Source organism: Pseudophryne corroboree (assembly GCF_028390025.1).
Source record: "Pseudophryne corroboree isolate aPseCor3 chromosome 6 unlocalized genomic scaffold, aPseCor3.hap2 SUPER_6_unloc_1, whole genome shotgun sequence".
NCBI classification, from domain to species: Eukaryota; Metazoa; Chordata; class Amphibia; order Anura; family Myobatrachidae; genus Pseudophryne; species Pseudophryne corroboree.
Window position 1 is genome coordinate 1,602,638 of NW_026967602.1, and position 14,594 is coordinate 1,617,231.

Here is a 14,594-nt window from a genome sequence, read left to right on the forward strand (position 1 = left end):
AGACCCTGTGTGACATGTGTAGCATAGTCCCTGGAGAACCCATCTGCCACGTATAGCCTAGTCCCTGAAGACCCCGTGTGCCATGTATAGCCTAGTCCCTGGAGACCCCGTGTGCCATGTATACTCTAGTCCCTGGAGATCCCATGTGCCATGTATAGCCTAGTCCCTGGACACACCATGTGTCATGTATAGCCTAGTCCCTGGAGACCCCATATGCCATGTAAAGCCTAGTTCCTGGAGACCCTATGTGCCATGTATAGCCTAGTCCCTGGAGACCCTGTGTGCCACCTATAGCCTAGTCCCTGGAGACCCCATGTGCCATGTATAGCCTAGTCCCTGGAGACCCCATGTGCAATGTATAGCCTAGTCCCTGGAGACCCCATGTGCCATGTACAGCCTAGTCCCTGATGAGCCCGTGTGCCATGTATAGCTTAGTCCCTGGAGACCCTGTGTGACATATGTAGCATAGTACCTGGAGACCCCATCTGCCACGTATAGCCTAGTCCCAGAAGACCCTGTGTGCCATGTATAGTCCAGTCCCTAGAGACCCCGTGTGCAATGTATACTCTAGTCCCTGTAGTTCCTGTGTGCCATGTATAGCCTAGTCCCTGGAGAACCCATGTGCCATGTATAGCCTAGTCCCTGGAGACCCCATATGCCATGTATAGCCTAATCCCTGGAGACCCCATGTGAAATGTATAGCCTAGTCCCTGGAGACCCTGTGTGCCACCTATAGCCTAGTCCCTGAAGACCCCATGTGCCATGTATAGCCTAGTCCCTGGAGACCCCATGTGCCATGTATAGAATAGTCCCTGAAGACCCCATGTGCCATGTATAGTATAGTCCCTGGAGACCCCATGTGAAATGTGTACTCTAGTCCCTGGAGACCTCATCTACCATGTATAGCCTAGTCCCTGGAGACCCCGTGTGCCATGTATAGCTTGTCCCTGGAGACCCTGTGTGCCATGTATACTCTAGTCCCTGGAGATCCCGTGTGCCATGTATAGCCTAGTCCCTGGAGACCCTATGTGCCTTGTATAGCCTAGTCCCTGGAGACCCCATGTGCCATGTATAGCCTAGTCCCTGTAGACCCCATGTGCCATGTATAGCCTAGTCCCTGGAGACCCCATGTGCCATGTATAGCCTAGTCCCTGGAGACCCCATGTGCCACCTATAGCCTAGTCCCTGGAGACCCCATGTGCCATGTATAGCCTAGTCCCTGGAGACTCCATGTGCCATGTATAGCCTAGTCCCTGGAGACTCCATGTGCCATGTATAGCCTAGTCCCTGGAGACACCGTGTGCCATGTATAGCCTAGTCCCTGGAGACCCCATGTGCCATGTATAGCCTAGTCCCTGGAGACCCCATGTGCCACCTATAGCCTAGTCCCTGGAGACCCCATGTGTCATGTATATCCTAGTCCCTGGAGACTCCATGTGCCACCTATAGCCTAGTCCCTGGAGACCCCATGTGCCACGTATAGCCTAGTCCCTGGAGACCCCATGTGCCATGTATAGCCTAGTCCCTGGAGACCCCGTGTGCCATGTACAGCCTAGTCCCTGATGACCCCCTGTGCCATGTATAGCTTAGTCCCTGGAGACCCTGTGTGACATGTGTAGCATAGTCCCTGGAGACCCCATCTGCCACGTATAGCCTAGTCCCTGAAGACCCCGTGTGCCATGTATAGCCTAGTCCCTGGAGACCCCGTGTGCCATGTATACTCTAGTCCCTGGAGATCCCATGTGCCATGTATAGCCTAGTCCCTGGAGACCCCATGTGCCATGTATAGCCTAGTCCCTGGAGACCCCATGTGCCACCTATAGCCTAGTCCCTGGAGACCCCATGTGTCATGTATATCCTAGTCCCTGGAGACTCCATGTGCCACCTATAGCCTAGTCCCTGGAGACCCCATCTGCCACGTATAGCCTAGTCCCTGAAGACCCCGTGTGCCATGTATAGCCTAGTCCCTGGAGACCCCGTGTGCCATGTATACTCTAGTCCCTGGAGATCCCATGTGCCATGTATAGCCAAGTCCCTGGACACACCATGTGTCATGTATAGCCTAGTCCCTGGAGACCCCATATGCCATGTAAAGCCTAGTTCCTGGAGACCCCATGTGCCATGTATAGCCTAGTCCCTGGAAACCCTGTGTGCCACCTATAGCCTAGTCCCTGAAAACTCCATGTGCCATGTATAGCCTAGTCCCTGGAGAACCCATGTGAGATGTATAGCCTAGTCCCTGGATACCCCATGTGCCATGTATAGCCTAGTCCCTGGAGACCCTGTGTGCCACCTATAGCCTAGTCCCTGGAGACCCCATGTGCCATGTATAGCCTAGTCCCTGGAGACCCCATGTGCCATGTATAGCCTAGTCCCTGTAGACCCCATGTGCCATGTATAGCCTAGTACCTGGAGACCCTGTGTGCCACCTATAGCATAGTCCCTGGAGAAGCCATATGACATGTGTAGCATAGTCCCTGGAGACCCCGTCTACCATGTATAGCCTAGTACCTGGAGACCCCATGTGACATGTGTAGCATAGTCCCTGGAGACCCTGTCTACCATGTATTGCCTAGTCCCTGGAGACCCCATGTGCCATGTATAGGCTAGTTGTGACAGGACGGTTCCGTACGAAAGCACTCACCGCTTTCGCGTCCCGTCTCCAGTGCAGAGAATGGAAGGTTAGGTCACACGGGACCTGACAACATAGGGGATTCCCGCTTACCGTCAGTAACCGCCTGTTACTGACTCCACTCACTGCGCTGTGGGCGGGTTTATGCTGCCACCACCAAACTCCTAACCTGCCGTGGTGTTTGGAACCACGGTTCTGCTCTGTATGTGCCGACACACTGCCTTACCACACCTGTGTGGTGTTGACGAATCCCCACTAGCCACTTGCTAGGCCTCTACCGGTAGCTGGCGGAAGGCGGAACTTGGAGACGTTTGGTGCTTCCCTGGACAGCCGGAGGACGGGGCTATGTTTGGCATAACCCTGTAGGTCACAAGATGAAGCAATCTTCTTGAGGCAGATGATGTTTATTTGCTCAATAGTAGCCTTAAAAAAGACTCTTCCCTGTTGCTAGGGGCAACAGCATACAGCAAGATGTTCCAGCAGAATAAAGATGGTACAATACAATTTCCATGGGGCAACTGCCCTCCTTTTATCTTACTCCAATACACATTACCACAGGGGGTAAGCCCGCCATGTGGTGTACAACCAATCAATGTTTACCCATGGGCTGTGCATGCCTTGGTCACATGCACAGCTAACATTGTTCTCTATGGACAGTGGGGAGTGGTCACTCTCCTTTGACTGTCCCATCCTGGAGGATCAGGATACGCCCCGTTGCCGTTCAGTCTAGGCTGGGGGAAGTTTTCCCGCCTAAACTGACTTCCAGAAACCTGCCCGGGACCTAGCTCACTGCCTGCAGCCTGGATTTGGGCTCCAGAGTTGGGCAGCCTAGATCCCCGGTCAAGGTTTCCTGGCCACTACGGGTGATCTCCATGGAGCTCCAGAAAACCACTCAGCTTGTTTCAAAGCTGAGCTTCTCCTCTCTCTTCCAAGCCAACTTTCAAGTGTGAGGCTGGAAGGGAAAGGATTCCGTTTTTGGGGAAAAGGTCTGGGAGAATCCATCAGCCTGCACAGCCATGGATTCCCCACTCCTGGGACACACAACCAAGTAAGTGCATTTTACCTTTAAATACATCACATTTAAAATACACTGTACATTCCCCTTTAAATATACACTGAGCCTGTGCCCTGCACAGGCTCCACATACCCAGGCACTGCAGTGCCTTACAAAACACTGTATATGTTATTACATTTAAAACAATGTCTTTGTTTTTATACATACTGTCCCCTAGCCATGCAGCCTGGCTGCTAGGGCTCTGTCTGTGCTGGAGGTATGGGGCTGGCTTCCCCCATCCTCCAGCCTGCCTGTAATGCCCGCCACTGGGGTCCAGGGAGCGGGCTCTCCCTGTCCCCCCCAGTGTGGCACTCACTTTGTGGCCTCGCCGCACCGTGCAGCGCACCCCCCTTATCGGAAGCCCGGCGGCTCAGGACGCTTGTCCCAGCCGCCGTGGCTCTGTGCCCTTTGCAGCGCTGAGGTGCCGGGAGCGTAGCTCCCGGACCCCAGCGCTCACCAGCCTAATCATCCCCCCGCCGCTAGGGAGCCGGCTAGCCCGGTCTCCCCTAAGCGGCGCACTCTGGTGGCCTCGCCGCTGCGCTGTGTGCGCCGCTGAGTCCGGTGCCCTCGCCGCAGCGTCCGGCGGGGAGGCGGGCTGCGGCGCACCCCCCTATACCATGTATAGCCTAGTCCCTGGAGACCCCATGTGCCATGTATAGCCTAGTCTCTGGAGACCCCGTGTGCCATGTATACTCTAGTCCCTGGAGATCCCGTGTGCCATGTATAGCCTAGTCCCTGGAGACCCTATGTGCCATGTATAGTCTAGTCCCTGGAGACCCCATGTTCTATGTATAGCCTAGTCCCTGGAGACCCCATGTGCCATGTATAGCCTAGTCCCTGTAGACCCCATGTGCCACCTATAGTCTAGTCCCTGGAGACCCCATGTGCCATGTATAGCCTAGTCCCTGGAGACCCCATGTGCCATGTATAGCCTAGTCCCTGGAGACACCGTGTGCCATGTATAGCCTAATCCCTGGAGACCCCATGTGCCATGTACAGCCTAGTCCCTGAAGACCCCGTGTGCCATGTATAGCCTAGTCCCTGGAGACGTATAGCCTAGTCCCTGAAGACCCCGTGTGCCATGTATAGCCTAGTCCCTGGAGACCCCGTGTGCCATGTATAGCCTAGTCCCTGGAGACCCCATGTGCCATGTATAGCCTAGTCCCTGGACACCAGATGTGCCATATATACTCTAGTCCCTGGAGATCCCGTGTGCCATGTATAGCCTAGTCTCTGGAAACCCCATGTGTCATGTATAGCCTAGTCCCTGGAGACCCCATATGCCATGTATAGCCTAGTGCCCTAGTCCCTGGAGACTCCATGTGCCATGTATAGCCTAGTCCCTGGAGACCCTGTGTGCCACCTATAGCCTAGTCCCTGGAGACCCCATGTGCCATGTATAGCCTAGTCCCTGGAGACCCCATGTGCCATGTATAGCCTGGTCCCTGTAGACCCCATGTGCCATGTATAGCCTAGTCCCTGGAGACCCTGTGTGCCACCTATAGCATAATCTCTGGAGACCCCTTGTGCCATGTATAGCCTAGTCCCTGTAGACCCTGTGTGCCACCTATAGCATAGTCCCTGGAGACCCCAATGTGCCATGTATAGCCTAGTCCCTGGAGACCCCGTGTGCCATGTATACTCTAGTCTCTGGAGATCCCGTGTGCCATGTATAGCCTAGTCCCTGGAGACCCCGTGTGCCATGTATAGCCTAGTCCCTGGAGACCCCATATGCCATGTATAGCCTATTCCCTGGAGACCCCATGTGCCATGTATAGCCTAGTCCCTGGAAACCCTGTGTGCCACCTATAGCCTAGTCCCTGAAAACTCCATGTGCCATGTATAGCCTAGTCCCTGGAGAACCCATGTGAGATGTATAGCCTAGTCCCTGGATACCCCATGTGCCATGTATAGCCTAGTCCCTGGAGACCCTGTGTGCCACCTATAGCCTAGTCCCTGGAGACCCCATGTGCCATGTATAGCCTAGTCCCTGGAGACCCCATGTGCCATGTATAGCCTAGTCCCTGGAGACCCCGTGTGCCATGTATAGCCTAGTCCCTGGAGACCCCATGTGCCATGTATAGTATAGTCCCTGGAGACGCCATGTGACAAGTGTAGCATAGTCCCTGGAGACCCCATCTACCATGTATAGCCTAGTCCCTGGAGACCCCATGTGACATGTGTAGCATAGTCCCTGGAGACCCCATCTACCATGTATAGCCTAGTCCCTGGGGACCCCATGTGCCACGTATAAGCTAGTCCCTGTATACCCTGTGTGCTATGTATACTCTAGTCCCTGGAGATCCCGAGTGCCATGTATAGCCTAGTCTCTGGAGACCCCATGTGTCATGTATAGCCTAGTCTCTGGGACCCCCATGTGCCACGTATAGCCTAGTCCCAGGAGACCCAATGTGCCATGTATAGCCTAGTCCCTGGAGACACTGTGTGCCACCTATAGCCTAGTCCCTGGAGACCCCATGTGCCATGTATAGCCTAGTCCCTGGAGACCCCATGTGAGATGTATAGCCTAGTCCCTGGAGACCCCATGTGCCATGTATAGCCTAGTCCCTGGAGACCCTGTGTGCCATATGTAGCCTAGTCCCTGGAGACCCCATGTGCCATGTATAGCCTAGTCCCTGGAGACCCCATGTGCCATGTATAGCCTAGTCCCTGGAGACCCCATGTGCCATGTACAGCCTAGTCCCTGGAGACCCCATGTGCCATGTATAGCCTAGTCCCTGGAGACCCTATGTGTCATGTACAGCCTAGTCCCTGGAGACCCCATGTGCCACGTATAGCCTAGTCCCTGGAGACCCCATGTGCCATGTACAGCCTAGTCCCTGGAGACCCCATGTGTCATGTACAGCCTAGTCCCTGGAGACCCCATGTGCCATGTATAGCCTAGTCCCTGGAGACCCCATGTGCCATGTACAGCCTAGTCCCTGGAGACCCCGTGTGCCATGTATGGCTTAGTCCCTGGAGACCCTGTGTACCATGTGTAACCTAGTCCCTGGAGACTCCCTGTGCCATGTATACTCTAGTCCCTGGAGACCCCATGTGCCATGTATAGCCTAGTCCCTGGAGACCCCATGTGCCATGTGTAGCCTAGTCCCTGGAGACCCCATGTGCCATGTATAGCCTAGTCCCTGGAGACCCCGTGTGACATGTATAGCCTAGTCCCTGGAGACCCTGTGTGCCATATATAGGCTAGTCCCTGGATTTTGTGGGTACTTTGGTTCTATTCTTGTCAATTTTAAATAGACCCAAAATCGACTTTTAGTAAATTTACCCCCATGTGCCACATATAGCCCAATCCCTTGAGATACAGTGTGTTCTAGAGGTCCTAGTCTCTGGAGGTACAGTATAGTGTGCCTTATGGAGTCTAATTCTGGTGGCCACAGGTATTATATACTTCCACCAGGCATAATGGGCAAGCAAGGGAGAATATAAGGGTAATGAAACCTCTGCTACACCCCTAAGACCCCCGGTGCTCTGTCTTAGTAACACTTGTGGGGCTCACTCTCACTTATCCCTATTTTATCTGTCACCCCATGCTCATCATTACCCCAACAATAATGAGATGCGCAATATTGTAAAATCTTTATTACTTCTCAACAGTAACAGTATAAAGTGTAATAATATACAATATATATTCACAGCCCTGTACACATAAATACATACACCTGTACACACTAGGGGTAGGTGCGAGGTCAGCCGTAAGCTTCTATACATATCAGAAGGAGTCAGACCGGTTTCTGGAGATTGCACGATGACAGGTGGGAGCGTCGCTCTGCAGTTCCCCTGAAGGTTTTCTGTAACTGGTCTATCACGTCTGGCAATAACACCTCCCCTCTCTCGTACCCTCAGAGGCAACTCAAGGAATTTCCATACAGACTCTGTCACGAACCATAAACCGCGGCTATAATGTCCACTGAGCCTTGATAATAATAAAAAAAGTACTCAAATACTGCTTTCAGCGCAAATGTATAGATGGTAATGTGTACCACCAAACTGTGACCCTCTGACTCTCATTTATCACTGTAACAGTCTCTTCTCAGTGGAATAAAATCACCACACCAAACTCCAACATGATCTCACAGACTGGTCCTACCAAACTTCAACATGGCCGCTCATGTTCCTCACAGACTGGTCCCGCAAAACTCCAACATGGTTGCTCAGGTTCCTCACAGACTGGTCCCGCCAAAATCCAACATGCCCACTCCTGTTCCTCACAGACTGTTCCCACCAAAATCCAACATGGCTACTTATGTTCCTCACAGACTGGTCCCACCAAACTCCAACATGGCCACTTATGTTAGTCACAGACCGATTCCACCAAACTCCAACATAGTCGCTCCCATTCCTCCCAGACTAATATCAGGGATCAGTTGCAGCAACCACTACAGTCAGATGATTGTTGCCAGTAAATATGGTGGCATTGTCAATATTAGGATGATGCCAGTCCCAAGATGTTGGGAATCCTGTATAGAAGCACCCCCACGTTTTGCTTGATCCTCTACCTTTTGATCATTATTCAGGTTTTGGGGGCCAAGAGTTCATTGTAAGAGTAAAACACCCAAGACCTTCCTGTGTATGGAGGGAAGAGACGACCAGCGCCCCAAGACTCCCAGACGTTCTGTAGACAGACCTCAACATGAGGTGTCCTATGCGCCCATTGCCATAGTCCTGTATATGGCACAAACATTCCACAATCTGAACACTGAGCTGCAGCGCTTGGCCAGTCCTCAGTTTCCTCATAATGGAAGCTTTGTTAAGCAGCCAAGGAAAAAATCTTCAATTGGAAAATACCAGTGTCCACATCACAAAGGAAGCACGCGTCGTAGGACGTAGCGGGAAGCGGCCTCCAGGTTCCACTGGCACTTTTCCAGGATTCTCCGACACTCCTCCTTACTGTGGCGGCTCACATTGTACAGCTGCTCCACCTAGAGGGAGAAGAGGGTATTACAGAGGTCAATACACAACACACATGCAAAAGCACAAAGCAGAGGACACAAAGGGCACTATTAGGCATGCACTCATCATGGGGCCTCAGTATATGCAAAGTGCACCCAGATTTGCACTGACACGACCCCGATACTCTCATAATACGCCCACTGGATGGACTACTAGCCCCCTCCCAGTCACCGTCCAGGAACACCCATCACTTTCCCGCCACCTTTCTGATAGCGCCTGCCCTGATCTCAGTAGAACCTCTGAGCACACCCTCTGGGTAACACACCCCTCGTAGGCTACAAATAACTGCAGTGCGCGGACTGTGTGCGGACCCAAGTCTCCAATACACAAAGCTGCCTTCTTCCCCCAGTAATCAGGGTAGGTACACGTAGTAACGCACATGGCAGGTAGGTGTGTCGCAGCTGCGCTGTAGGATTACACCTGTGGTAAATCACGTGTACGGTGCACAGGGACCAGGTTGTGGTTGACCTTTTGTATCTGTTGACCAAATGCATGTCAACATGCATGCATGAGGACCTACTGACAAGTCTACCTAGACAGTGTAGATCTATCATCCGCATACCCGGGGACCAGACATATGTCCTCACCTTTAGAGCGTGGACAGCACGTGTGACGTCTCCGGAGTAAGTCCGCAAAGCCTCCCTGCACTCTTCTGTCGTTACGCCGTGCACTCGTTCCTCCACCTGTAGAGCAGACACATGAACATATAAAGAGCTTGTAGGGAAGTCAGGGACTGCAATATGAGTACACACAGCATATATATGTATTATATGGACTATATCATCTGCTATAACACTGCTCATCATACAGTAAGTGGGAGCAGCCACGTGAAGTCCTCAGACGAGGTGAAATGAAAGGTCAACCATACAATAGACCATCTCCCTTATAGTCACCAAACTGGGAACCTTAAAATGATGCAACGTCCCTCATGCAATGGGAAACCAGGCTTTCCCCAATGGTCTTTAGTCCCTATTCATGATGAATGGTCTTTAGTCCCTATTCAGGATATCACCGTTATGTCTGGCTGGTTGGGGACAATACAGTAGGAGTATGGTAACATCAATGGGATGAATATAAGCCTATTTTATGTCGGAAAGAAGTTATGGATCAAATAGAAAGGGAGATGATGAGGGATCAATGGGCAGGTCCAAAATGGTTCTCATCTTCCATAAACTCCATATTTCTATTTTATTTTCCAGGTTCATATTAGCAGCAGACCCCCCCCATAACAGATGTGCAAAAAATGGAATTACTAAGTAATTGCCTTTGGCGCTCGTAGTGAGTTGCTTTTCCTGTAGCAGCTAATTTAACGGGGTTAGTGAGACCCCCACAACTACAATACCAATAAACAAGAGGGATCACCAGTGACTCAGGAATCAGAGTACAGTAATCTCCAGGCCGCAATTCTTGTTTCTCACCTCTTTCACCTTTCTCTGTAAATCGCTCTCTCCGGCTCCTCTCTGTCCTGGTGGTTTTCCGTCCGGTGTTAAGCGAGGGACCATGATGGTTTCCCCCCCAAATAAAACTGGGGTGGAAGAGAACTTCTCTTTGTTAGACCGTGTCACCTGCTGAGCAGGGTAGTCCATGTTTGGCAGGTGGAGCAACCTTTCCTTGGTAGCAGGCGGTTTTGGTTTTGGAAGAATCTGGGGGCGAAGATTGGCAAGAATCCGGCGCGGGGGAAGGTCGCTCATTCTTCTTGGGGATGGGTCACGGGGTGGTGAACTCTCCAGATCTCGCACGCGGTGTTTGGGCGGTGGAGGATTTTGCGGGCTGCTTTGAGGAGCAAAGTTAGAGAGGGACTCAAGGCTTTTGGAGAGACCTGCGGTTGGAAGAGATAAGAGTTGTGAGATGAGAGGAAGCCAGAAAAACCTAGCGGACATAGACATGTAAAATTTATATATCAATTCTGCTGAAGAAACAGTTGGAACTATGAATAAAAAGAGCATTTGTCTGATATAAGAGGAAATGAGGAAGCAATCTGATTGGTGAGAAAGACTGTATAATAAGGCCACCACTCACGTTGCATACGTAGCAGTTTCACTCCTCCAGTCCCAGCTCCTCCTTTCCGCACAGCTTCCTTCCCTCTGTTCCGTCTCCTGAAAGAAACACAAATTCATGAGATTGGTGGTGGAGGATGAGGGGCTATTCCCATTGAATGTTTGGGGTAACAAGACACTTACTCGCTGTCTGCTTCCACATCACTAAGAGACATCTTCCCCAGATTGCTGGACAAATGTACTGAGCTCCGAGACTGAGGTAAGTCTTCTTGGCACACAATAGAAGAAGGAAACTGCCCCACCTTCAGAGTCCGGCGATTTTGCCCTCTCCACAGCTGGGAGTCTGGCCTAGAAGACAGGAGCAAATCAGTGGTAAGAAGACCAAATCCCAGATGAGAAGGAGCTGCTTTATATGATTATAATGGGGCATCTGATATCCCTGGGGAACTAATATCTGTCTTTGGTAAAACAACAGTATGTTCTCTGTAATTAGGTTGGTCTCAGCAGAAGTCGTCCTTCTGCTGGATATACTGTATAGGCACTTTCTCAGAGTTAATGAGTGGCTGAGTACTTACCCAGCATCAATGACAGTAACAATGTCCCCAGCATCCAGTCGCAGCAATGTAGGGTCAGTCACCTCTTGCTGTACTCGGACCTCTAGTGGTCTCACCTGTAAACAACAGGAAAGACATGAAGTGTGAATAAGAGAGTGATATAGTGGGATCAATTCAGGGAAGAAGGGTTAGGTGAATAGTTTACCTCCCCCCCCCCCCCCCTTCCCCCTCCAACACCTTAGAGACAGGAGTAGAGCTTAGGAAGAAGGTGGCCATGAGTGAGACTTTCCAAGCACATTAGGACAGGTCTAGATCTTAGGAAGAAGGCAGCAATGAGTGAGACCTCCCAGACCCATTAACGATAAGAGTAGAGCATAGGAAGACTGTGACCATGATTAAGACATTCCAGACACATTAGAGACAAGTGTAGAGCTTAGGAAGAAGGTGACCATGAGAGAGACCTCCCAGACAAATTCAAAACAGATGTAGAGCTTAGGAAGAACGTGCCATGAGAGAGGCCTCTCAGACACATCAAGAGAAGAGCTTAGGAAGAAGGTGGCCACGATAACCCCCCCACCCTTCCCCAGACCCAATAGAGACAGTTGTAGAGCTTAGGAAGAAGGTGGCCATGAGAGAGGCATCCCAGACACATCAGAGACAGGTATAGAGCTTTGGGAGAAGGTGGCCTTGAGTGAAACCTGCCAGACGTATTAGAAATAGGTGTAGATCTTAGCTAGACGATAGCAATGAGAACTCCCCAGACCCATTAGCGATATGAGTAGAGCTTAGGAAGAAGCTGACCATGAGTGAGACCACCCAGACACATTAGAGACAGGAATAAAGCTTAGGAAGAAGGTGGCCATGAGAAACATCAGACTGCTCCCTCACCTCTTGCAGCAAGGACATCAGACTGCTGAAGTTTGGACGGTGCTCCGGTTTGCCCGCCCAGCACTTCATTATGACAGAATAAAAAGCTTGGGGACAATCATCCGGGCGTTCCAGCCGCTCGCCCTCTCGGTCAATCTTACTTAATATCTGTTGAGATAGAGACTGTTACCTGTCTGTTCTAGACTAGAAGACAGATAGTTAATGCTAATACTAATTTTCCAACAATTTACCTGTCGCCCGGTCAGGCCCAGCCACGGCTCCTGCCCATATGTAAACATCTCCCACAGGGTAACTCCGAACATCCAGACATCAGATGGGTGAGAGAACGTCCCAATTTTTAAGCTTTCTGGTGAACACCTAACAGGTAAATAGAATGAAAAGGTTTGTAAGTGATTCCTGAGTCACTGGTGATCCCTCTCCCTGCATAGGAATAACCCACCCACTGTGATTCCTGAGTCACTGGTGATCCCTCTCCCTGCATAGGAATAACCCACCCACTGTGATTCCTGAGTCACTGGTGATCCCTCTCCCTGCATAGGAATAACCCACCCACTGTGATTCCTGAGTCACTGGTGATCCCTCTCCCTGCATAGGAATAACCCACCCACTGTGATTCCTGAGTCACTGGTGATCCCTCTCCCTGCATAGGAATAACCCACCCACTGTGATTCCTGAGTCACTGGTGATCCCTCTCCCTGCATAGGAATAACCCACCCACTGTGATTCCTGAGTCACTGGTGATCCCTCTCTCTATTGGGAATAACCCACCCACTGTGATTCCTGAGTCACTGGTGATCCCTCTCCCTGCATAGGAATAACCCACCCACTGTGATTTCTGAGTCACTGGTGATCCCTCTCCCTGCATAGGAATAACCCACCCACTGTGATTCCTGAGTCACTGGTGATCCCTCTCCCTGCATAGGAGTAACCTACCCTCTGTGATTCCTGAGTCACTGGTGATCCCTCTCTCTATTGGGAATAACCCACCCACTGTGATTCCTGAGTCACTGGTGATCCCTCTCCCTGCATAGGAATAACCCACCCACTGTGATTCCTGAGTCACTGGTGATCCCTCTCCCTGCATAGGAATAACCCACCCACTGTGATTCCTGAGTCACTGGTGATCCCTCTCTCTATTGGGAATAACCCACCCACTGTGATTCCTGAGTCACTGGTGATCCCTCTCCCTGCATAGGAATAACCCACCCACTGTGATTCCTGAGTCACTGGTGATCCCTCTCCCTGCATAGGAATAACCCACCCACTGTGATTCCTGAGTCACTGGTGATCCCTCTCTCTATTGGGAATAACCCACCCACTGTGATTCCTGAGTCACTGGTGACCCCTCTCCCTGCATAGGAATAACCCACCCACTGTGATTCCTCAGTCACTGGTGACCCCTCTCCCTGCATAGGAATAACCCACCCACTGTGATTCCTGAGTCACTGGTGATCCCTCTCCCTGCATAGGAATAACCCACCCACTGTGATTCCTGAGTCACTGGTGATCCCTCTCCCTGCATAGGAATAACCCACCCACTGTGATTCCTGAGTCACTGGTGATCCCTCTCCCTGCATAGGAATAACCCACCCACTGTGATTCCTGAGTCACTGGTGATCCCTCTCCCTGCATAGGAATAACCCACCCACTGTGATTCCTGAGTCACTGGTGATCCCTCTCTCTATTGGGAATAACCCACCCACTGTGATTCCTGAGTCACTGGTGATCCCTCTCCCTGCATAGGAATAACCCACCCACTGTGATTCCTGAGTCACTGGTGATCCCTCTCTATATTGGGAATAACCCACCCACTGTGATTTCTTTTCCACTCACCATGCAAAGGGTATCTTGCGGTGTGCAGACATAATGTAATGGTCGTTGTGACCGGCCAATGCTCTCATCAGGCCAAAATCTCCGATCTTTACCATCTCTTCACTGGTCATCAGGATATTCCGAGCAGCCAGGTCTCTGTGAATGAACTTGTGTGACTCCAGGTAGTTCATCCCAGATGCAATCTGCATGGAGTACGACCACAGGAGCGGCAGAGAGAACGCGCCATAGCGAGAACGCAGGGTGTCGTGCAGAGAACCCAGGGGTGCCAGCTCTGTAACCTGAGGAAGAGAGAAAGGGTAAGTTGCAGAATAGTACCCCTTTTCTGTCAGTGTCACCCTGCAGGGGGAGGGGGAGGCTTATCTCTCCCTTCTGTCTGTGTCACCCTGCAGGGGGAGGGGCAGGCTCATCGCTCCCTTCTGTCTGTGTCACCCTGCAGTGGGAGGGGCAGACTCAAAGCTCCCTTCTGTCTGTGTCACCCTGCAGGGGGAGGGACAGGCTCATAGCTCCCTTCTGTCTGTGTCACCCTGCAGGGGGAGGAGCAGACTCATAGCTCCCTTCTGTCTGTGTCACCCTGCAGGGGGAGGGGCAGGCTCATCGCTCCCTTCTGTCTGTGTCACCCTGCAGGGGGAGGGGCAGGCTCATCGCTCCCTTCCTGTCTGTGT

At 51.6% G+C, this 14,594-nt stretch overlaps 1 protein-coding gene across 1 annotated transcript in view; it reads right to left on the reverse strand.

Moving 5' to 3' along the window:
* Window positions 1-7,299: 7,299 nt before the first annotated feature.
* The window catches only part of TNK1 (tyrosine kinase non receptor 1), a 69,585-nt gene continuing 62,290 nt past the window's right edge, over window positions 7,300-14,594 (reverse strand). The window contains exons 6-14 of the mRNA XM_063950417.1: window positions 13,933-14,210; window positions 12,330-12,456; window positions 12,100-12,246; window positions 11,233-11,327; window positions 10,841-11,005; window positions 10,680-10,756; window positions 10,079-10,479; window positions 9,248-9,343; window positions 7,300-8,629 (exon numbers count right to left, since the gene is read on the reverse strand). Coding sequence (XP_063806487.1) covers window positions 8,507-8,629; window positions 9,248-9,343; window positions 10,079-10,479; window positions 10,680-10,756; window positions 10,841-11,005; window positions 11,233-11,327; window positions 12,100-12,246; window positions 12,330-12,456; window positions 13,933-14,210 — 1,509 coding nt within the window. The 3' untranslated portion in view covers window positions 7,300-8,506. The remainder of the gene's footprint in view (window positions 8,630-9,247; window positions 9,344-10,078; window positions 10,480-10,679; window positions 10,757-10,840; window positions 11,006-11,232; window positions 11,328-12,099; window positions 12,247-12,329; window positions 12,457-13,932; window positions 14,211-14,594) is intronic.